The 23939-nt window shown below is 58.3% G+C and overlaps 1 protein-coding gene across 4 annotated transcripts; it reads left to right on the top strand.

The window, feature by feature from the left end:
• Positions 1–978: 978 nt before the first annotated feature.
• On the top strand, positions 979–23234 carry KRT80 (keratin 80). Of its 4 annotated transcripts, none has more exons than XM_027106372.1 (9): positions 979–1619; positions 7429–7637; positions 12138–12198; positions 12477–12572; positions 19056–19220; positions 19626–19751; positions 20388–20608; positions 21090–21145; positions 21277–23234. In XM_027106372.1, the coding sequence occupies exons 1-9, from the start codon at positions 1320–1322 to the stop codon at positions 21399–21401; spliced, it is 1359 nt and encodes a 452-aa protein (XP_026962173.1). In that variant the 5' UTR covers positions 979–1319; the 3' UTR covers positions 21402–23234. The 4 variants fall into 4 exon arrangements, with proteins under 4 accessions (XP_026962173.1, XP_026962177.1, XP_026962175.1 ...); XM_027106376.1 differs by having other exon boundaries at positions 21242–21395; XM_027106374.1 differs by lacking the exon at positions 21090–21145 and having other exon boundaries at positions 21242–23234.
• Positions 23235–23939: the final 705 nt, after the last annotated feature.

Genomic DNA, 23939 nt, shown 5'->3' with positions numbered 1-23939 from the left:
GGCCTGTCTCCCCCTCCAGTCCCAGAGAGCTCTCCACCCCTGTGACCACAGGAGTCTCTCCCAGGCACGCTCCTCTCTCTGCTGTAGCCCCACCACCTAGGGCGGTGCACCAGGTCCAGGGAGGGCACACAGAGCCATCCAGCCAGGGCAAGAGCGCCCTGGGACATCAGGCCAGGGAGGAAGGAAGAGACAGGCCCGGGAGAGCTGGAAAGTGCCTGGAAGTGGAAGAGCAGTGTCTCCGGAACTTCAGGAAGGCAGGAGGGAGTGCCCTGGGCTGGCCGAACCCTCTACCACTCCATCAGAGTCTCTGCGGGAGCAAATCAGTGTCTTTTCTACTTACACTTCATATTTAAGATGAAATTCTTTTTTTAGGTTTGGGCAGGGATGATCTGGTCGCGCAGGGTCTTAGTTGCGGCAGGCAGTCTCCTTCGATGTGGGATGCGAACTCTTAGTTGCGGCGTGCGTGTGGGATCTAGTTCCCTGGCCTGGGCCCCCTGCATTGGGAGCGCGGAGTCTCACCCACTGCACCACCAGGGAAATCCCCATGCTGGGTCTTGAACCAAGTCTCACTTGTCCAAAGCCACAGGCTCTTGACCTCCACCATCTATTTCCTCTCCAGCCCCTCAGATGGTGGAAGGCACACAGTAGGTACTCAATAAATAATAGATCAAAAGCAGGAAGGAGGGAGAGCAGGAGGAAGAAAGGAAGAGGAGAAGATAAGCAGGGGAGACTCTTGCGCATGTAGAAAATAAACAGTCAAGGTGCGGTTTTCCAATGCCAGCCTGGCACGGTGCCCAGGACAGCTGCCATACACTCAGGAGCCCAGGGCCTGCGCTTGTCTCATCTTTTCCAGAAATATGTAAGCCTAGATACGTCAGCCTTCAGGTATGCGATGAGGTCTTCGGTGAGAGGCATAGCGCGCTCTCTCTCTCTCTCTCTCTCCTTCTTCATTGAAGCTGCCTTTCCTCTGGCTACCACCCGACACCCACCCAGCCAGCCAGCCCAGCTATGTCCCTCTCCCCTGGAGCCAGGCCTGGCTTGGTTGGGAGGCCTATGAACAGCCCCCCTCAGCAAGGCAGATCCCTGCCCCGGGAGGAGATGGGTCCATGGTGCCGGGGGAGGGGCAGGAACCACATCATCTAACAGGTTGGTCGGGCTGAGAGGCGTCACGCCTTCGAGGAGCTAATGAGCACTGTGTGACAGGTGTCTGCTCCTCAGTCCCCAGCCTGCCCTGCCTGCGACCGGAGCCAGCTGCCGCCACCCCTCAGGCTTGCTCGCCCCTCACTGCGCCCTGCCCGCTCCGGGTCCCGGGACCTGCAATGGCCTGCCGCTCCTGCGTCGTCGGCTTCGGCAACCTCACCAGCTGTGAGGTGACCCAGGCGAGCGGTGCCTGGCCTGGCACCTCCGGATGGAGCAATTACAGGGCCCCCGAGCCGGGCTTCAGCTCCAGCAGCCTCACAGGCTGCCTGACAGCTAGCACCATCCCCAGGGTGACCGTGAACCCCAGCCTGCTAGTACCTCTGGACCTCAAGGTGGACCCAGCCACCCAGCAGCAGGAGAGCCAGAAGAAGGAGGAAATGAAGGTCCTCAATGATAAGTTTGCCTCCCTGATCGGCAAGGTGAGCAAAGGTGTGGAGGGGCTGTCTCAAAAGTAAGCCCTGGGCAGGTGGCTGAGCTCTGTACCTCCCAAGCATCACGTCCCACGCCCGCGCCCAGCCAATGGGAAGTCGGCACTGCTAACTCCGCAGGCTCTGAGCGGAGAGATGGGGAGGGGAGTGCCTGCGCCACCCTGATGTGGGGAGAGAGGGACCCCGGAATGGCCTCTGAGGGGTGTCAGGAAAATAATGTGCTGCATGGCCTGGGCTCACCCTCCCTCCCAGGCGTGGACTAGGGAGGGGCTCTGAGTGTGGCCAAGAGGATGCCCCCTCATAAGGATGGCCGATGGGGGCCTGGGCTGCATGCAGTCCGACTCCAAGGCAGAGGGACAGGGCCCACCTTCCTGTCCACGCTGCTGGCTCTGTTCAGCTTCCCAGGGTCAGAAACACCGGCAAGGGCTGGGGGCGGGGGGCAGGCAGCACATGTGGGGAGGCCAGAAGGAGGCTGCAGAATGGGGCTGCAGCTGTGGCTTGTCAGGAGATAGGAATGCAAGGGATGGACGCTGCGAGTCAGAAACAGGTGGCCAGCCGGTCCTCCCTGCACCCACCTGAGTAGAGGGATTGAGTCCCTGGCACCCCACTTCCTGGACCCCACTGCCATGGCCAGCATGCCGGTCTGGGCACTGGTGTCCATCTCCGGCCCAGGGCAAGGGCTTCAAGGGCTCCAAGGAAGTCCTGTCTACCTCCCAAAGCCGGTCCTCACTCACCTCCTCCAAGGACCTCCCCTAACCAGCCCTCCCAGCTCTGCTCCCTGCTGCCCTGCCCGAGAATGGTAGTCAGATGGTAACAGCTACTGACCATTAACAGCTCACCATGTGCCAGGAACTGTGCTGGGTACTTTACATATTTATCTCAATTTCCCTCAACCTTAGGAAAGAAGTCATTTTCATGCCCATTTTACAGATAAGGAAAACTCAACTTTCTTGCCCCCCACCCCTCATCCTTCTGCCCCTGGCTGGGTCCCTCTCTTCCCCTTGCTCTCCCAGCCTGTGTCCCTCTGTACTTCCACTAGGTGGGCACTCACAGAGAGGGGAAGAGGGAAGAAAGTAACTTGTGGAGCACCGGCTTGTGCTCTGCCCACACCACCCGGCGCTCCACAGTGGCTAGTTCCCCTCCTGTGTAGACAGAGCAGCCCAGGGGTGAAGTACCTTGCCCAAGGTCACACAACCAGCAAGGGTACGGTCTGGACTTGAACTCAGGTCTGTGAGACACGAAGCCAGTAGCCTCCGAGGTGGGAGTCATTTCTCCCCGGCCCCCTCTCCCGCATTCATGCGTCCAGACCAGCATTCCTGCACCCACACCTGGGGTGCCTGGGGTAGGGGTGTGGAGGAGAAGTGACAACTGGAGGACAACCAGAGCCTAGAAGAGCCCGCTGCCCTGGGAAGGCAGGTCCCTGCAGGGCCACCTCCTCTCCAAATACAGCTTAATCCCTTAAAAGGAATGTTTCACGAGCTACGTAATTTGTAATTCGGCGCGGATGGGTGGCTTTCTCCCTGGACGCCAGGGCTGATATCACCCTGTGCCTCTCCGCCATGGGGACAGGAGGGGTGTGTAGGCACAGGGAGGGGCCCGAGGGGTCTGGGTTCTGTTCCCAGGGCCAGGGCGATGCCCTCTAAGATCTTCAGAAGAACTGGAGCTTCCCAATCCGCAGTTCAAGACTTGGCCTTGAGGAGGGTGCTCTTCAGGGTGGGACGCAGGCAGCCGGGGTGCCAGCCCCTTGGGGAAGCTGATCGCTGGGGCTCTGCCCAAGGAGTCCCAGCCGATCCACCAACTCTATGGAGAAGGTCTGTTATTAGCTCGAATCCCTCCTTGTAAAGACCGTGAGGGCCCAAGGGGAAGCAAGCAGAGGTTAAGAACGTGAAACTTGGAGTCGCGTTGCTGGGTTTGCATCCTGGCCTCACCTCTGACCGGCCGCATAACCTCAGGCAAATTATTTAGCCTCTCTGTGCCTCATTACACATCGGTGTAATGAGCTTGTCAAACGGGATCATTTTTGAAAAGCATTTATAAAGCCCTTACCACGTACCAGGTGCATTCTGTTTGTTATATTAAAAATACCATAAATGGGCCCGGCCCAGGGAACTCCTGAACCCATTTAGTCCCTTCCAGGCAGGAGGGAGCCTGGTAAGAGGAAAGGAAGGGCCCTGATGGAGGGAGGCGGGGGGAGCTTCGTGGGTAGGCGTGCAGCATGGGGCTGGATAGAGATGCATGAGCCAGGGGGTGAGACGCCATCACCAGTGGAGGGGTGGGCTCTAGGCAAAGAGAAGAGACAGGCAGGGCCACCCTCCAGCTCCACATCCCCTTCTGGGCCCTCTGAGGCACCGAGAGAAATCAGAGAGCACTGAGGAAGAGGAGGACGAGGGAGAGGGTCGGCGGGGAGACCCCCAGGAGTCCACCGAGGGGCCCTGGAGCGATGCTAATTCTTCCACTTGGAGGCTGTGTTTCCTTGGGCAAGGCACTTACCCTCTCTGTGCTTCAGACTCCACTTCCCTGCTCTGCTCCTGCTCTGAGGGTAGCCCTGAGCTCATGCCAGTGGAAGGACTGGTACAGCTGCAGCCATGAAGGAGGGGAGGCCGAGGGAGGAAGGGAGAGGGTAATGCCAACATCCAGCAGAGGCTGCTGGCTGGGCCCTGTCACCCTCACACGCAGACACCAGAGGGGATGGAGGTGGGACAAGAGGGAGGACTCTACCAGTGGCGCCCAAGGAGGCTATAGAGGGGGAATCCCAGAGGGGTGGTAAAAAGGCTGGGGACAGAGAGTCGGGCACAGTATCTTCCCTTGGTGTGTGTGGCCTCTGGAAGTCACCAGAGCCATTGGGCACCTGCACGAGGGAAGGCACAAACCAGCCCTTCCTGACGAAGAGACCCTGAGGCTCCGTAGGCAAAGCCAAGTTCTGGCTGGAGGCAGCGGATGTGACACCACCCCCACCTGAGGAATAGGACCTGCAAGCGCCAGAGGCATCGCTCCGAACGCTCATGGGCACGGACTGTGGGCTATGGGCTGGGGACGTGAAGCCTCCCAGGCGGTCAGCCCCCCCTCCTCAGAGGGGGGTCCCAGCCCAGCCCAGGCTGCTCAGCTCCCTCCACAGAAAGCACATCTCTCCCCACCCTCATTTGGGCCTGCTTTTCAACAGGGCGGCCCGGGACCCTGGAGTTGGGTCACAGTGAGTTCTGTGCTTCTGAGCCTGTTCCTTCATCTGTAAAATGGGAAGCAGGTAGACCAGGGGCTTGCTCTCTGACGCTCCTCTAGAGCTGCCGCCTGTGATCTAAGGGCAGGGGTCAGCCAGGATGGGGAGGAAGGGGAATGAGAGGGGGGTGCTCGGCAGCCTTGACAGGTTGGAAGCAGTTAACCCTGCACCTCACAGGGTGCCAGGATTTCCTGCCCTCCCAAGGCCTTTGTTCCGAGAGAGGGAGGAGCCCTTCTGCAGGGAAGGTTCTGGGTGGGGGATGAGTTTCCATCCCCACCCACTGAGACAACAAGCAACTCCCCCAAGGGCAGCAGGGAGAGGGGGCTTCCCTGGATCCCCCAGAGGCAAAAGTGCCCTTGGACTGGCTGGCCAAATGCACCCCATCTCCCAGCAGGCAAGTACTAAAGCATAGGGGATTGAGGTTAGACTAAGGGAAGGACTTCCTGGTCTAAAGGGCTTTTTGGTTGCTTATGGGTGGAGGAAGGAGCCTCACATCTCTCCTCCCACCCCACCCCCAGTATAAACATGGGGCTCTTACTTGTCAAAACACAGGGAAGGTGGAGTGAGCAGAAACCTGCCCTCACCCCCACCCAGCAATCCCTCACACACACAAGGAGGACAGAAACTCTCTCGACTGCATCCCTACTGAACCTGTTTGATGGCGATGACATCAAACTGTAGGCTTAAAGTCAGCTTCAAGCAGAATTTACCGGTCCCAGTGGAAGTTAAGGAGGGGAATGACAGCCCACAAATGCCATTGTCCAGTGTTCCCGCTGGTGTTGTCTGCTGCAAGGGTCAAAGGGGCCTTCCGCAGAGCAGCAGAGTATCTCAGGGAAACCCGGGAACGTGGGCAGGACAGAAAGAGAGGCGAGCCCACCCGGCACCCAAATTCAGGAGGAAGAGGACCACGAATGTCCAGCGTGGCAGCTGCCGTCAGATGGGCCTGTGTGTGCAGCTTGGCCACCGAGTTGCTGTAGACACCCTGGACACGTGACCTGACTGCCCTGGGCCCCTATCTCCTCCTCTGTATATGAAGGGTATAGACCCGCTGATCCAAAAGGCTCCTGGCTGTGGTTCTGGCTTTTCAGGATGTGATTCTGGGAGCTGATGCCAGCCGTGCACGGGAGGAGGTCCAGCTACTTGCCTGTGGTCATAGGGAACCTCACCAGGCTCGTTGTCACAACATCCTCATGACAACAACAGCCTGCACTGTCCAGGCGCCTCGCCCCAGCCACCCGTCTCACCTCGGTGGCTTACCCACGTCCCGGGCTCTGATGCGCTAGGGACCCCAAGAGGCAAGCAGATGGCTCTCAGTCTGATAGGGTGCGTGGGGGATCAGGACAAACGAGGGCCAAATACTGGAGGGAAGAGGGGAGGCGGCTGGGAGCACGTGGAGGAGGGGCTGGGATGGTGGGAAGGAGAGTGAGTGCCCGAGAAAGGTCGGGCCTGGAGAGGACAGGCGGGGTGGGGAAGAGGCAGGGGGAGCCCCCAGGCTGCGCTGGGCTGAACTGGGTGGAGGGAAGGAGAGGACTCAGGAGGGACCCTGCCAATCTGCCGGTGGCTGGGGTGGGAGCTGTAGGAGCCCCTGCAGAAGTCTGAGCAGGAGAGTGTGAAAAGGACGCAGAGTTTGAAAGGAGCCCTGGGCCCAGAGCCCTCAAGGCAAGACAGGCCCTAACTAGAGGCAGAAGCCAGCCCAGCAAGGGCAGCTGGGTCCCAGGGCCTGCAGAGACCTTGCAGCCAACCAGAGGCCTATGCTGCAGCGGTTCAAACATTCTAAACCCAAACTGCCTGGATTCCGCGCCTGGCCCTGCCACTTGCTAACTGTGTGACCTTGGGCAAGCTACTTCACCTCCCTGTACCCTGTTCCGTTGTCTGTAAAGTGCAGCTGAAAATAACACCTACCCCGTCGGGTTGTTTGGGGGTTTAGTGCGTTAAAGATGTCCAGCAGGTAGGAAAAGGCCCGGTGCACGGTGGGAGCCAGAGCAGTTTGCTATTTGCTGCCTCAAAGCACATCCCCGGGTTCTTCTCTCTGCAGGTGGGCAGGGCAGGTGACGTCATCCCTGACTTCTAGCTGGGGAAACTGAGGCTTGGAGGGGCTACAAGTCCAGGGTTGTGGGGAGGATTAGCATTTAAGAACTAACCAGGCCCTACCCTGCTGAGTTTCCAAGGCAAGATGAGACCGGGCTTGCCGAGGTGGGCGGCAGACAGGCCTCTGACACCCCACGTTCCGTGGGGTCTCCCACCCAAGCCCCAGGCAGGCCTGGAGAGCCTGTCACATGTGGGCAGTTCACAGCTTAGTCCCCCTTCCCTCATCTCCTTGGCCCCGGCCCTCCCGTAGGAAACCTTCGCTAATCGTCTCCACCTCCCTGGGATTCTCAGATTCCATCCTTATTTCACCATCTACAGTTTGAACAATCAGTAATTGGAGATGCCACCTGAAGGCTCTGAGTGAGGGCCCGGGGTGGGTGTGCTCCGCGGGTGTGCTCCGGACAGATGAGCTGCCACTTCGCATGGAGGCCCCCGGAAGGGGCGTGGGCTGGCTGGGCCGCACCTGGCCCTCTCACGGCAGCCCTTCCGCTCTCCCAGGTGCGAGCCCTGGAGCATCGCAACCAGCTGCTGGAAACCCGATGGCGCTTCCTGCAGAGCCGGGACTCGGCAGCCTTTGACCTTGGACACCTCTACGAGGAGCACCAGGGCCGACTGCGGGAGAAACTGCGCGAAGTGAACCAGGAAGGGGGCCAGCTTGAGACCAAACTGCGGCAGGAGCTTGAGACGGTGAAGGCGTTTCAGATCAGGTAGGGGCGCCCTATGGGCATGTGGGCCGGGACTGAGGCTGGGGACCAAGCTGCGCTCAGGTGGGTCCGGGAGCCCAGGCCAGAAAAAGAGGAAACTTCTTTAGAAAACAATTCTTTAGTCCACAGTTGCTTATTCAAGACCTGCAAGGTGCTAGCGGTACTCTATAAATACTGGGAGGATGTGACAGTGAAGCTACAGTGACCCCCCAAATAGTGACCCTTATGACGAAGCCAGTCTCATGCTGGCTGACGGCCAAGCCCTGTGCTTGCTGGCCCCTGGGCACTGTCACAGCTCGCATCCCCATTGTGCCCATAAACACACTGGCTCTCGGCCACACGACCCTCTGGCAATGGGAAGTTGTGTCACTAGCTAGAGCAACAGATGGGCTCCTGCTTTGAACGTAGCCTGGGATGTTGACCTCTCTTGGGCTGGCAAGGAGCAGAAATGATGGGGTCTGTTTGCACAAGGAAACAGTCCCCTAGAGGTAATGCGTGCCTGACCTCAATAGTGGACTTGGGATCTAGAGAGAGATGAGGAGAACAGCCCCAGCCCGCAGGATGCTCTTATAACCTAATGGGACACACAGACAGGGGGACAAGCGGCTGGCAAGCAGTATGGCCCAGTGGTTAACGGCCCAGGTTTGGGCATGACTGTGTCCTGTGGGAGGGGGTTACTCCCTGCCCACACCCCTCATTAGCTCTGTGACCTCGGGCAAGTCGCCTCACACGTGAACCCCAGTCTCCTCCCATGTGGAGGGGGAACGGTGATGGTTGACGCCAAGCTAAGGCTGGTGTGAGGAGGAAGTCGAGAGTTCAGCGTGGTGCCCGGGGCTGATAAACGGCCCCTTTTCTGACCCCTAAAAGGCTGAGTGCCCAGCACACAGCGGTCCTTGACTCGGGCTTGCTGAGCTGACTCAGCCAGTCTAGAAAAGCAGACCAGTTACCCTGGTAGCTCAGAGGAGAGGTGACCCTTTCTGACCAGACAACGGCCACGGCTTCAAGGACAAGGAGGCTGGGCAGAGCAGAGAGGCCGGTCTCCTTGCAAGGAGGCCCCCGGCCAGGGTGAGGGGAGGACAGGGTGCGGTTGAGCCCGCACCCTCCTCCGGCAGGGCTTGGGCTGGACCCCCGGCCAGGGATCTGAGGCGAGGCCCAAAGCCTCCAGAGTCAGAGGGTGGAGGCAGCCTGTCAGGAGTCCAGGGACCTGGCTGGGCTTTTGCCCACCGCCTCTCCGCATGGCCTCCCCTGCTCAGACCACATGCAGAGGGGAGGGTCACACAGAGAGCTCTCCCCTCTCTAGGGACCTCAGTTTCCTCATCTGTGGATCTGGCTGGGACTTCCCAGCCAACTGGCATGATCTACAGCCCTGGCCTGGGCTGGTCCTCGAGGCTGGGCCCCTTTCTGACCTGGGGGCCACCTTTCCCCTGAGCCCTGCCCTCCCAGGTCCTAGGGAAACACACAGGGAATCTGATTGCCCATTCTGACGGTGACGAGGCAAATCATATTGGCGCACCAGAGCCCACGACTCATTTCACTGATACCGAGCAGGTCTTTGGCCCTCAAAGGAGCAGAGGATGGCAGAGCTGGATGGCAACTTGGATCCTCCTTTTATGGGGAAGGAAACAGAGGCCCAGAGAGGGCGGGGGCTTGTCCTCAGTCACGTGGCTGTGCATACTAAGTCCCATCCCTAACCTCACAAGCTCCCGGGGGAAGCCGCTCCCGTGAGAGCAGCAAGATCACATCCACAGAGGCCCTTTGTAACTGGAAATTCTGTACAAACACTACCTGTTGTCTTAATCTGGCTCAGCCCCCCTCGTTTGGCCTGCTGCCTGGTTTTACTATTTAGGCTCAGGGCCTCTCTTCCCCTCTCTGGGTAGGGAACACACCTGAGTTGGGGGAGGTAAGGCTGGAGGGTTTCTGGGTCTGCGGGCCAGAGCCACAGAAGCTGCAGCCTGGCTGTGCAAAGCCCGGGGCCCCCAGGAGCCAGGAGGCGCCAGACCAAGCCCTGACAGGGAGGGGTGTGCCTTGAGCCTACAAGGCCGATGAGATCAGCTTCACTCCTAGAAATAAACAAGTTTGGTGGGGGGAGGTACAGGTGTGACGAGCTGAAAAGGGCTAAGAATGGTTTCGGGAGCCGGTGGCTGACAGACTGGCAAGGGATTGGTGGTGAATAGGGGGACATGGCATCACGTAAGCCTCTATGGGAATGGAGACTTCCGAAAGCTTTGATGTAGCAGGGACCCCAAGGATCAGCTAGCTAACCCCTCTATTTACTAAGGATGAAGCAGAGGCCCAGCAAGGGGAAGCAACTTGCCCAAGCCCACACAGCAAGTGACTAAGGAATGTCGCATACGATTTTGTAAGCTGTCTGGTGCACAAGAGCATCTGTTTGAGGGGGTGAACTGGAATTGAAATGCAGTGGAGTCAACGAGAAGGGGGCTGGAAGGCTGCACAGAAGGCTGGGAAGGGCAGTGAGGGGTAAAAAGGAGGTTTGGCACCTCGGAGGGCTCCCCACTGGACAGTTCTCCCCAAGGTCCTGCACCCAGGCTGGCAGAACTCTGCTATCCAGAGAAGAGGGGTGGGGGGAGGGGGGAGGCTGGACACAGGGCGTGCGTGGGGAAGGCCAGTCAGTGGGAGCTGCTCAGCTTGGGGCTCCCCAGACCCCTGTCCCCAACTCAGGAGGCCCCCAGATTCCAGAGGGAAGCCTCTTCAAGTCAGATTTGTGAAGGATGTGCAGAGAACTGCCCCCTCCCTCGCCTGCAATGAGGGTTCCCGTGGTTTCTTTCTGGAAATGCTGAGACAGAGGGGCTGAGGGCCGGGGTCTGGTGTTGGAGAGGAGGGAGCTTGGGTAATAATAATAGCAGTCGCCACGCACCGTTGTGAACGCTTTATGTATGAACTTATTTAATACGCGCAACATCAACATCATCATGACAAAGGCACACAGAAGCAGCCTGTCCAAGGTCACACAGCTAGTTAGCAAGGCAGTGAGGAATTGAACCCAAATAGTCTGGCTCCGGAGCCCCATGCTTAACCAGCCTGCTGCACGAGCCTCCAAGCCCCTCTCTGTGCCTCGATTTCCTCATCTGTGAAATGAGACCAATAGGCCATCCCTGGCTAGCAGCTCTGAGGGTCACAGGAGGGGGTGCAAGTAAAGCTTCTTGGGCATTTTGTTTGCCCTGGCAGGCCCCAGATTGCAAACCAGTCTCCCTGGCCCTCCCCACCACCCTGCCCCCATGACCCATACTCTCAGAGTCCCTCCAAACTCTCCGAAGCCGAGGTAGTGACCGGGGAGAGTGCAGGCCCTCAGCACACTGAGTTCCAGAGGCCCAAGTGCCCCATGGGCTCTCACTCCCTGGGGCCTGCTCCCCTGAGTCCCTCAGGGAGGCTGGGGGAAAAGAAGGCCTAGGGGATGGCAGGTCCAGCTAGTCGACGTGGGCGATGGGTGACGCTGCCCCATCTGTGAGGTCAGGGACTGGGGCAGGCGGGTGGCTGTAATTAGAGCTGCCAGTGATTCAGGCATTCCCTGAAGAGGAGGGGAGAAAACAGGAAGCCACAGGATCCCCACATCCGCTGGGGCAGGCAGGGCTGCAGGTGGGAAGCGTGCAGCTGGCCGACACCAACCCCGGGGGCCAAGAATGTAAGGTCAAGGATCCAGGGAGCCCGTCTCCCCATCCAACAGCGTTCTTGTTCTGAAAACGAGGTGGACTGAGTAAGGAAGAGGCACATCTGAGGAGAGAGGGAACCCACCTTTGTGGAATGCTGGTGGGCTTCAGCTCCCACGCACACACGCATGCACCCATGCACATGCACACACGCATGCACCCATGCACATGCACCCGTGCATACCGCGAAAGACAAGCGGGGGGTGGAGTTACCTGCCCCCAAACACACCGGGGGCCCATCTGACTGCAAAGTCCATGCCCTTCCTGTCCTCCCTCTGCGGGGAAGATGGCCTGGTGTCCTGCTGTCTAGCAAAGCAGTGGGGATAAGGGTGGGGCTGCAGGGACAGGTAGAGTTAGGAGAGGATAACGTGCGAGGCAGATGCTCAGAGCAGACTCAACCGAAGACAGCTCGTTTGAAACTGAGACTCTCCGGGGAGGAGATGGGAAAACGATGAGGGAACAAAACGTCAGGGTGAAAGGGCTGCACAAACAGGAGGGGTTTCCTGGAGGAGGTGAATGTGAAGCACAGCCAGGAAGGGGCAGATGCCGCTGGGAGAGGAAAGGCTGCTCATCAAGGAGTGAGCCTGGGAAGTGGGCTGCCTGCTGCCCCAGAGCCAGCACTAGGGTATCGTGGAGGAGCGGGGCTGCATCCACCTGAAGAAAGGGACCACGTTTTCCTAACCGGCACAAGGCACCAAATGGGGCTACAGAGGCCCTGAGCCCCACCCAAGGAGGGTTAAACAAACCCTCGCTGAGTCCCACCACACCCAGCTGAGCAGCGCCTCTCTCTCTCTCTGTCTCTCCCTGCCTCCCCCTTCCCTCCCTCCCCACCTCCCAGGTATGAGGACGAGATCTCCAAGCGCACGGACATGGAGTTCACCTTTGCGCAGCTGAAGAAGGTAGCCTCCCCAGCCTGCCCCGGGGGCTCCTTTCTCATGGACACTCTGCCCTCTTTTGCTCAGGATCCCCAAGCAAAGCCCCCAGAGGCTGAGTCCCAGGACCACAGGCAGAGAGACATGAACCTGTCCCCACCCTTCTCCTTCTGCCAGGCTCTGAGCCAGGTCTCCTCTGGGACTCACCCCCATCTCACCCAGGAAGCAAAGTTCCCCCTACCCCACCCCTGCCCTGGGACCCCTCCGTTCCCTCCCCCATCATTCACAGCTGCTCCCACCCCCAGGACCTGGATGCAGAGTGTCTTCAACGGACAGGACTAGAGAACAAGTTAAAAGGCCTGAAGAGTTTTGTGGTCCTGATGAAAAGCATCTACGAGCAGGTGAGAAGATGGGGCCAGGGTCCCGCTGAGCCGTGGGTAAGGGATGCAGGGGAGGCAGAGGTGTCCAGTGGGTCGTGGAAACTTCAGCAGGCACTCACTGTTGGCAGCCACAGATGTAACAGTTTCCTAAACCCCTTGCACGCTGCTGTCAATAATCCAGCGTGTCCCCTCGTCACTCATTTCATGGAGTGCGGCAGGTTCCCACAAAGCCTCTCTCAGGGAGAGCCCTGCTTTCATGTGTGCTGGAGCGCTGAGGGCATGCAGGGGACCAGGTACATCGAGGGTCAGGAGGTGGCCTCAGGCAGGGAACCAGGAGGCCTTGAACAACCGTTCTAATTGAACTAACCTCTCTCTCATCCCCGTAGCCTAAATTACAGACACCCACAGTTCTAGCTGTGATAGGCCTTCAGTGCACCCCCCTCCATTTTGGGGTCAGGCAGGGAAGACCTATAGTCAGATCCTCTGGTTCCCAGACAACACTAGCTTCTGCCAGACAGAAATGATGCAGTAAGAACTTCCCTGGCAGTCCAGTGGTTAAGACTCTGCACTTCCACTGCAGGGGGCATGGGTTCGATCCCTGGGGAACTAAGATCCCACATGCTGCGTGGGGCAGCCAAAAACAGAGACCCAGTAAATGTAGACAGAGGAGCCTCCAGACACGTTCTCATATGTCCTCAGCTGAGCCTGGGGGAACAGCGGCCCAGCAAGGCCTGTCCCACTGCCAGTGCCGCCAGCAGATGAGCGCTGCCGCTGGACTCCACCCCTCAGCGCCACTCTGCCTCCTGGGCATCCTTTGGGACGTGTGTTCTCCTCTCTACATCCCCCGTCTCAGGGGTGAGGAGGCTGATGGGGCGAGGCTTCAGTTCATCTACAAGCAGGCAGGACCCTCGTTGGGGATGATGGTGCAGCAGCCTGTGCGCCGCAAACCGCTGGCGCCAAGCTATGGCAACGCAGCCCAGGGCAGAGCAGGGGTCAAAGTCGCCACCGCAGTCAGAAAGGTCTGCTGAAATGCCCTAGGGCTGCTGACCACGGCTTCAGGGCTCGCCCCGTGGAGACGAGACTGGGCCTCGTGGCCGCACGTGGGCCTCCCTACTCTCCGGCGGCTCAGCCCCGAGAGGGGCTTCCGTGGGCCTGAGACCCACCTGCAGCCATGGGAGGCAGCAGAACTGAGAGAACACCCCAACCCTCACCAACAGCAGGGAGGCAGCCCTCGCAGGCAGGCCGCTCCAATGCCCACCGAGTGGTGTGGGGAGCGGGTGCCCAGGCGCAACGGACTGTGATGGGATAAATGCGTTCATTCACTGAACGAATGTTTATGGCAGGCCCGCTAGATGCCAGGCGCTGATATCACGGCAGTGAGCCAGGCGGGCGAGTTCCCTGCTCTCAGGAGGGCACAACTTAGCTAAGAGGGGACAGGCTAATAAGCACCTATGTGGACAAGATCATTTTGGAGGGTGAAAAGTTGCTGATATGCAAAGAAACAGGGTGATGCCTTACTGCAAGAGGGCAGGGAGGTTTCCGCCCCCGAGTCCGAGTGTTGACAGGGGTGCATCTCAGAGGAGGCCCAAGCGTGTGAAGGCCCAAACCAGGAAGATCCAACTCAGCAGAGACTTGAGGTGGCTTCCGCCAAAGGAAGAGCCGTGTGAGGCACCTGAGGCAGGAATGATTTGATCCTGGGAGGGAGAGAAAGCAGCAGCTGTGGCTAAGGCAGGGCAAGGGCCAGCTCATGCAGGGTCCGGGGCCCAGGATGGGCTGTGGGCCTTATTCTAAGCGTGATGGGCAGCCCATGGTAGGGACCAGCGTGGGTGCTACAGACGGGGTAAAGGTATGGCTTGTGCTGCTGGAGGACTGCTGTGGAGAAAGGGCCACAGTGAACGCAGAAGTGCATTTATTATTATTTATATTATATTATAAATACTATCATATATTATATTATAACATAATATATTTATAATATATTATTATTACATGTTATATATAATATATATAATAACAGCAGTTATTATTGCTTTGGGAGGCAGTGAAGTGGCAGGTTGACATCAGGCCGTGAGGTTTGAGTTTCTCTCCACACACCTCTGTAGGCTGAGAAGGCAACACTGACCCATTGCTAAAAAGATTCCCCACACCAGCGGGGCTCTAAGCTGGCACCGCCTAGTAGAAATATAATGCAAGCCACATAGGTAATTGTAAGTTTCCTAGTAGCCACATTGTTTTAAAAAGCAAAGAAACGGAAAAAAATAATTTTAATGTATTCTATTTAGCCCAATATATCCAAAATATGATTATTCAACATGTAATCCATATAAAAAATGAATGGGCTATTTCACATTCTTTTTCCCATTCTAAATCTTCAAAACCTGGTCTGTATTTTACACGTCCAGCTCATCTCAGTTCTGACTGGCCACGTTTCAAGTGCTCGTGACCTCAGAGAGCTAGTGGATACTGCATCAGACAGAGCAGGTCCAAGCACAGGCAGGTGCCAGCCATGGCCAGCTCAGGTAGAAGGAAAACATGGCGGGATGCAAGTAGCTCCAGGTGAGGCCAGACTCTCTGGTTTCAACTTTGGAGCAGACATCAGAAAAGCACGGCTATATAGGCCCACCCCAGGGTCCCAGGAAAGAGCCCTCCCCTCTCCCCCAAACACACACACACGCCACACACACACACACCCAGGATAAGTTGTGGAAGGCCTTTCCCAGAAGCCAATGGCCATAGGCTGCTCAGGGCCTCATCTACACACTGCAGCCTCCCAGGCAACCCCTTTACTCCTCACCTCCGGGAATACAGGCTGTGAGAGGACCCTGGGGCCCCCATCTCCCCTCAGCTTCCAGGGTACACCCCAGCTCCCAAGTGCACTGGGGCCTGGCTGCATCCAGCCAGAATGCCACCTGCCCCACCCACACACTCTGGTTCCAGGGAGATTAGCTACGGAATCCACTGACAACCCCCTGCCCCCAGGCACACCTCCTAGGCTGCTGATGCCTGCAGAGGACCTGGCATGACTAAGCTGCTTTGGCACCTGCCTTCGCGGTGCCTCGGGAGGTTGCTGCAGGCCCTGGACACCTCCTCCCGGCTCCATCACCGTTACCAATCACAACAATAGTTTCCTTAGCTGTTGCTCATTGAGCACCTACTACATTCCAGGCACCAGGCTGAGTGCTTTCCAGATGTAATCTCATTTACTCTTCCCAATAACCCTATAAAGTAGGGATAAAGATTAAGAAATCACGAACTTTAGAGCAGCTGGGATTTGAATCCTGGCTTGGCGATTATGTGAACTGGAGCAGGTTCCTTTATTTCTCTATGCCTCAATTTCCCCATCTGTAAAATGGGGAGAACAATAGCACCTAGCTCACTGGCCTGTTGAGAGGATTTATTTTGCTAATATATCCTAAAACACTTAGAACAGTGTCTGACACATGGTATTTGTTAAATGTGAGCTGTGTTCAGTTCCATAATTATACACATTTTTCAAATGAGAAAACTGAGGCTCGGCTAAGTTTACAGACTTGGCCAGGGTTGCTCAGGTAATAAGATGTGCTGGTACTCAGAGCTCAGTTCCCTTTTCTTTTGGCCACACCACGCAGCACACAGGATCTTAGTTCCCCAAGCAGGGATCGAAACCGTGCCCCCTGCAGTGGAAGCGCGGAGTCTTAACCACTGGACCACTGGGGAAGTCCCCCAGTGCCATTAAACACTGCATTTTACCAAGCAGTACTGGTACCCCCTCAGAGTCACCATCTTCCCGGACCTGGGGGACCACAACGAGAGTGGTCATACGCATGGCAGCCTCCTCAGACTCTGGCTCCTAAGCGAAGCTCTGAACTGTACCCCGGCTTAATTCTTGCCAACTTGAAGGTACCCATCCCATGGTGGCACTCCCACACCACACAAGTCAGCATTGTTATGCCCTCTGCAGCCCGGCAGGGGCTGGCCTGTCTGAACAGGTCTGCAGATGCTCTAAGCCCTCCACTTCCTGCTGCTGTATACCATGCTCATGCTTACGCTGCCTCTTTCCAGAAAGGATCCGAGGCTGCCCCATCAACTGTGTTTCTCCCATCCTTTTGCCCCGGTGGCGCCCTGTGTTCTGAAGCGCCCTAGCCTTTTCCTCGTCCACAACAAACGCTACCCTAGGCCCGGGCTGGAAGTGTCCCTGGAGAGCTTTGTCTGAAACACCCCAAGTCCACCCACCTACACAACATGGTGACTGAGGGAGCCCCAAGCTACATCTCTGAAACGGTTCACAGCCAAGCTCCGGCAGGGATGTCCGTTCCATCTGGGAGATGCCAGTCTCCAAAGATGACCCAAGGCAGCAGAGCTGGGGCATGAATCCGTAGGCACCGTCAACCTTATTCTGGCATGGGTCGGGGCCTCCTGCTGCCTCTGCTCCGAGATCTCTGTTAAGTCCATCTGCAGATCGGCCAAAACCCTCCATCGGGGAACCCCCTAAAGGGCAGCTGGCCACTGAGCTCAGAGTCCCGCGGGCTCCAGGGTGGAGACAGGCTCCTGCCACTGCCCAAGCTGCCTTTTCCAGGAGGCGATCCCGATCACCAGAGATGCTAGTGGGCGGGGTCAGGCAGCGAGCAGACAGGGGAGGGGCGGCCTTCCTCTGCAGGCCTCGCAGCTGCCCGACCCTGCGGTCTACAGCCACAGGGATACGAGCTGCAGGTCAGCAGCATCCGCAGGTCCAGACGCCAGAGCCTCAGCCACAGCCTCGCTGAGCAGAAAGACAGATGAGCGTCGGGAGGGGGCCCAAAATCAGGAACCAAGATCAGAATGCGGTCACGAGCCAAAACCAAAACCTGGATCTGAGCAGGCCTCCTGATCCAACTGCCACTTTTCAGGAAACGCAGGGGCCAGAGGGAGCGTGTTAAACACCGACACGCAGGGCAGTCGGTCAAATTCAGACTATGGGCGAGCAACTCGGTGGTTTCAATAAGAAAAAGAAAAAAATAATAACAGAGACAGAGAGAGATGGAGATGGTAGCTACAAAATAAGAGAGACTTAGAGACAGATGGACCAATGACAGTGTACGGACCTTGTTTGGATCCTGAATCAAACAAAGTTTGATCCGGCAGGAGTGACTATGCCGTCTCTGTCCCCCCCCCCCCCCCCCCCCGGCTGAGCCCCCCCCCCCCCCCCCCGGTGCCCCGCCCCCCCCCCCCCCCCTCTGAGACTCCCCGGCCACCTGCCTCGCTCTGTCTGTAAGATGCTGGCCACGGACACTCTGCTTATGCCCACTCACTCCTCCCCACACGGGCCCCACACGGGCCCAGGTTGTTGAGCAGCACCTCCAGGGAAAGCAGCCCAGGGCCCTGGAGGTGACACCTTGCAGCCCCTACAAAGACACCCCTCCCCACCTGCCTTTCTAAACACCCCTGAACCTTCAGGCCAGAAAGCTGTCAGGCTGCGGGGCATGACAGAAAGCAGATCTGGGGCTTCAGCTCCTGTGTCCACCCCACTATGTGAGCTTAGCAGGAGCCGCAAAGGCTCTGGAGTCCAGCCCTGCACTCACAGCTGTTTCCATCAACTCTGTGCGCTGCAGTCTCCTTCCTCTCTGTAATCTGGGGCTAACAATCGTGCCAACCTGATGAGGAGGAGATGTGAGGATGCCTGGAGAGCCCTTAGCACACACACAGCCTGGGCTATCATGAGCCCCCAGGGAAATGGGAGCTTTTAACGCTTCCAGGGTCTCTGAGAACATAGGCTAGCATTTTCTGGGCAGAGAAGAGGACAGAGAAGAGGGGGAAAGCAGGATCCCAAAGGACAGAGAGAAGAGAAGATGTTGAGGCTAAATCCTGCTGTGGCCGGGCAAGCCCATCAGCTAGATGGCACTGAGCCCCCAGGGCGACCCTGGAGTCACCTCTGCCTTGGCCACTGGCAGGGGAGTGGGGACGCTCGACTGTCAGCCTCTGGTCTACTCCTGCCCTCATCATTCACGGGCTTCCATCCCAACATGTGTTCAACAGAGACATTCCCCTGCCAGATATGGAGGCCTGGAGGGGAAAACGGCTCATCCAGGCCCTCGGGGAGTTCCCGTCCTGGGAGGGCAGGGGTAGGGGAGGCCAAGCTGCCCAATGGTAGAATTCCCTAGGCCCAGAGGTCCTGGGCCCTTTCCTCCCCCGCCAGGAGAGGAGGAAGGTGGTCTGCCCTAGGAGTGGACAACAGTGTAGACGGGGGGAAACAAGAGGGATAAGGCTTGTAGGGTGGGCCTCTGGAGTCAAGGGTCCCTCCCTGCCCTCACAGAGAGGAAGACCAACAGGTGAGTGAGCGGGGGGGGGGGGCCAAGAGCTGCTTCCCAAGAGTCCAAGCTGGCGAGGCGGTTCAGCGAGGCATCTATCCTCTGAGCATCTCTCCCGGGAGACAGGGAGGAGCCCGCCCTCCCCTCGCCCCGGGGGATGAATGCACAATGGGGACTATGTCTGGCTGAGGGTCTGGTGCCCCCCTACCAGCCCTGAGCCCCCAAGTCTGTGCCCCGCCAGGAGCTGAAGGACCTGGCAGCCCAAGTGAAGGATGTGTCGGTGACCGTGAGTATGGACAGCCGCTGCCACGTTGACCTGAGCGGCATCATGGAGGAGGTGGTGGCCCAGTATGACGCTGTCGCGGCTCGCAGCCTGGAAGAGGGCAAGGCGTACTCCCAGAGCCAGGTTCGGGGCTCACGAGACTCTGGGAGAGGGAAATGGGGAAACACGGGGGGACGGAGCCCACGGCAGTGAGTTCACAGGCAGAAAGGAGAATGTGAGAGCCCAGCGCTGTGCCCGGCTCCAGGGGTGATGGGGACGGGGCAGGCCCACAGTCTGCACTCTTCAGAGGCTCACGTTGTGCTGCCAGCCAGCAATGCCAGGCCAGGTGTGGGCACGGCCCGTGGGGCTCAGTCTAGGGCAGCCAGGAGAGGCCATCCAGAGACGGATGTGGTGGGGGGAAGAGGGGCAGTGGTGGGCCACAGAGGAGGAGGTGGCGTGGGGGTGAGGAAGAAGAAGAGGCCAGGGGCCAGGGTGCCGGGGGGGACACACTGAGCGGCCCCTCACTGCCGCCTCCTCCACAACCTCCAGGTGGAAGAGCGGGCTGCCTGCTCAGCCGAGGCTGGGAACAGCCTCCAGAGAAGCCGCGGCGAGATCGCTGACCTCAAAGTGCACATCCAGAAGCTCCGGTCCCAGATCCTCTCCACCAAGAGCCACGTGAGCGTCCGAAGTGCCCACCTGGGGGTGGAGCAGGGAGGGGCGCGGGACACACGCTCTCGCCCACTCTCACGCACGCACACAGTCACACATGCTGAGTCCAAGCAAGCCCTGGCCGAGTGACCCTGGGCAAGTCACTTAGCATCCCTGGACCGCAGTTTCCTCATCCGTCCTCCTAAGATGGCTCTGCAGATCACATGAGCCTTGCAGATAGAAGTGCTCTGTAAACTGGCCGGGGCTGTTGGCACGCTGGAGGGCCCAGCCACATACACCCAGAGCCCACTGCCTCCCTCCAGGCCTCCCACCAGCTACACGGAGAGAAGGGAGGGGAGGCCTAAGCCCCAGCTTCCAGCCAGAGAAGTGTCATCCCTTAAGGACAGTTGAGACAGGCTCCTCTGGGGGCCTGCTGTGCTTCCCCCTTTGGTGGCCTTGGGAAAGCGTCTCCTTAGGTCTAGCTGAATGCCCTCTTGCTGCAAGGCAACCCACTACCCACTAACCCACTACAGGAATGCCGTGCTAGGTCCTCCCTCCCCATGCACACCCCTACCAAGGACAGAGGTGGGTTCCTGGCCCTGGCCCGGTCTCTCTCTCCCACCTTTGCTCACTGACCCCTTCCCTCTGTCCTCCTGGCTGCAGTGCATGAAACTGGAGGAGAACATCAAGGCAGCCGAGAGCCAGGGTGAGCTGACCCTCCAGGACGCCAAGGCTAAGCTGGCCCAGCTGGAGGCCGCCCTGCAGCAGGCCAAGCAGGACATGGCGCGGCAGCTGCGTGATTACCAGGAGCTGATGAGCACCAAGCTGGCCCTGGACGTGGAGATCGCCACCTACCGCAAGCTGGTGGAGGGCGAGGAGAGCCGGTAGGAGCTGGACCAGCGGGGTGGGGCTGGGAGCGCGGGAGGACTGTAGGACCAGCCCCATAGAAGGCCGGCCCTCTCCACCCCCTCCCCGCCCACAGCATGATTCTATGAGCCTGGCACGCCTGGATTCATATCCTGGCTCAGCCACTGAAACAAACTGGTACCTCGGCCCGGTTCATTAAATTCTCAGCTTTCCCATCTGGAAAATGGACCGATCATAAGCATGGCGCGCCTGTGGTGCAGAGGATTAATACGATCCTGCGAGCAAATGCCTGTCACAAATTAGTGCTCAGTAAATCACAGCCATTCATACAGAGCCCAGAGAGGACAAGCTGGCTAGCCAGGCTCACACAAAAGGGCAGCCCAGAGCTGGGAGTGACAGCTAAGAATCGCCCTCCTCATGCCAGTCCCCAGGCCCCCAATCCCAGGGGAGCTTAAGCCACAGGCTCCCTTCACATCCCACCATTTCCTCCTCCCCCAGGATGGACTTGCCCTCAGCCACTATGATCAGATCCATGCAGTCCAGCTCTAGAACTGGTGAGCCCGCTTGGCCCAAGAACCCATGGTGGGAGGTGGACAGCGGGGGGATCGTGGCCCTAAAGGCATCATACTAAATGGCTCCCAAACCTCCAGCCCGTACCCTGCCCCACCCGTTATGTTCCCTGTAGCTGCCTCCAAGCATGGCCTCTCGAGAGCCCCCTCCTGGAAAAAGAAGACCAGGGGAGACCTCGTGATCAAAATCACCGAAACCTCGGAAGAGTTCCTCTCGCAGGAGTCAGAGCTCTCACAGTAAGGCTGCTGCCCGGACCCCAGGAGCCCCACGCCATTCCCCTGCGGCAGGAGGAATAGAAGCTAAACTCAAGAAAGCAGCTTGGAGCCTCTAGGTCGGGAAGGAAGGCAAACCTGACCCTGAACTAAGAAGAGGAGGGTTGGAAACAGTGACTGCCTTTCTGTGGGTTGCCAGGGATCCGACAGGACTGTCACCAGCTATTCAAAGTCACTGGGCTCCACATCAATATCTCACAGTCCCACCCTTCCAACCTCTGGCCAGAGGTTTTCCTGACTGGGTAAACTGGGATCGGGCGTCTGTTTTTCCTGCACCTCCTCGCTCCTCCCCACGACAGAGGGCTCTGAACCAAGGTCCCCCTGACCCTTTGCCCAACTCTTGCCCTAAGTTCACGTCTCAGGTCTTGCCTTGCCTCTGCCTCGGAACCGAGGCGATGCCCTTTTTCCCCCAGCCCTGGCCAGCCACGGACCAGGGGCTAATGGGACTGCCTGGGCACCCTCCGCATCTGGAGTTCCTGGGGAGGCTGGGTGCTGAGGACCCCGGGCTTTCCTGCACCACCTGGGCTCCCTGGAGACCTGACAGTATCAGGAAGGGAGGGGAAGAGGCTCCCTGGGTGTTTGGGACCTGAGCCCGGACCTCTGAGATCAGCGCAGACACCTGTGCCCCCTCCCTCCTCCTGTGGGTCCCTCCCAGCAGGTCACAGTCAGACGTGGACAGGCTGCCCAGCCAGCTCCCAAGCCCCTTCTCTAGAAGTTATTCTTGCCGTGACGAACTCCCTGGCGGGGAGGTGGGAAGCGAGGAGGCCACATGGCAACCGGAGATCAGGCAGGAGAACTGGACCCTCCTTTCTCCTCCCTGCCATCCTGGGGTTCACCACCTTGCCTGGGATCTGAGCTCTCTGCCTCCCACCCAGGTGTTTCCCAGCCTGAAACCTGGCTTCGGTGCACCAGGCCCTTGAGACCCCTAGCCCCACCCCTGCCATGAAACCCCAGGCCCATTTCCCGTGAACCCCACTCCTGGGCGTCTCTGTTCTCTGCATGGGGCCAAGCAGCCTGGCCCTCGCCTCCTCTGCACCCATACCTGTGGGTTAGAGCTCCTTCCCTTCTCCCCCCTCCACGCCTCCTCCCTCCATGCCCGCCCCCGTGCCACCGGGGCGGGAGGGTAGATGGGTCATGAAGAAGGCACTTTCCATTCGGGTCTGGGAGCTGCTGAGCCCTTGAGGTCGGGCGGGAGGGCCCCGATAACAACCAAAGAGAGATTGTGCAGCGATCCAACAAGAAGATTTGGGGCTCCTCTTTCCTCCCCTTGGCTCTCACCTTCGGGGGCTCCAGCCTGCCACTCCATAAGCCACCTTCCTTCCCTACCTGCCCCTTGCCTCACCTCCTCTTCTAGCCCCAGTTTTGATTCATTCATCTTGTTTTCCAGGAGAGGGTGGCCCAAGGCTCTGGCCCCCTCCTAGGTCTCAGGGTCCTCCAGGCCTGTGGGGGGCACTGAAGGGCAATGACTCTCAGGCTTGAGGGAACTCAGACATACACTCATCCCTCAAGTCCCAAAAGGGTGCTGATTGCTGTTTTTCTCTGCCTATTTATTGGTTTCCAAGGGAGCAAATCCTCAGTGGGGATACAAGATATAAAAAGTATATATATATATTATTTTTTCATAACTTATACATCTTTTAACTTATTGCTTCTCTTCCTGTTTCTGCATAATCAGTGCTATGTATTATACTATCTGGAGAGACAACACATCAGCCACCCCACCTGACTGGCTGACTATATTGGGGCAATGCCCCCTTCTCCCCGCCAAGGGATGAATAAAGTGCTGAGATTTGTCCATGGATAAAGCTGTGTGTCTGTTTTTATCTCCCCTCTCAGGATTGGTCAGTCACTGGTCAATCAGGTTGACCACAGGACTTTGGAAATTCTCCAGTTATGGGGAAAGGAGTCCAGGGACCTAGTTATACCTTCAAACCAATGCAACTTGGACACAAAAAGTTCTCCTGCCCCACCATCCGACAAGGAGGCTGTACCGGTGTGACCTATGTTCCCAGCGCCTCCCGATATGCCCAGGCACCACGTGGCCGCCTCAGTAAGCACAGACACAGGGGATTCCCTATGTGACGGCGTTTCCCCCTCAAGCACGTCCGTCCGATCGTGCTGGTTGGCACAGCCCAGAATATTTTCTGATAGGTACAGGCCTAATCCTGCCCAATCAAATTCGAGATCAACAAACAAGGATTGAGGGCCTTATCCAAGCCCAGCCCCGTGGTAGGACACCTATGAGCATTCCCCACCCCGCCACCTCGAGAAGCTCGCTGTCAGGTCAAGAGAGGAGCTATCTGCTCACGGCAGCCAGCCGAACTTCCTCTCCAAGTGAAGAAAGCAGGGGAGAGGGGCTTGTTCAGGGAACCCGGGGATAGGAAGAAGAGATGTCTCAAGGACAGGAATCTGGGGGGTGAAGAAGGGCCTTTGAAGCATTCGTGTCCTGGCTCACCCACTCACTGGAATGAAGCCTCAGACAGAGCCTCACTTTTCCCATCTGTAA

Source organism: Aethalodelphis obliquidens, unplaced genomic scaffold (assembly GCF_003676395.1).
Source record: "Aethalodelphis obliquidens isolate GAN/ISIS:26980383/991018 unplaced genomic scaffold, ASM367639v1 scaffold8, whole genome shotgun sequence".
NCBI classification, from domain to species: Eukaryota; Metazoa; Chordata; class Mammalia; order Artiodactyla; family Delphinidae; genus Aethalodelphis; species Aethalodelphis obliquidens.
This window is presented reverse-complemented; position numbering and strand designations above follow the sequence as displayed.

What these genes read in the sequence shown, in the direction of transcription:
- KRT80 (XM_027106372.1), top strand. Translation starts at nt 1,320, where the DNA reads ATGGCCTGCCGCTCCTGCGTCGTCGGCTTCGGCAACCTCACCAGCTGT. An exon ending in TGAAAAGCATCTACGAGCAG is followed by an intron (nt 12,573 to 19,055) that starts GTGAGAAGATGG and finishes GTGCCCCGCCAG; the next exon opens with GAGCTGAAGGACCTGGCAGC. An exon ending in AGGCGTACTCCCAGAGCCAG is followed by an intron (nt 19,221 to 19,625) that starts GTTCGGGGCTCA and finishes CACAACCTCCAG; the next exon opens with GTGGAAGAGCGGGCTGCCTG.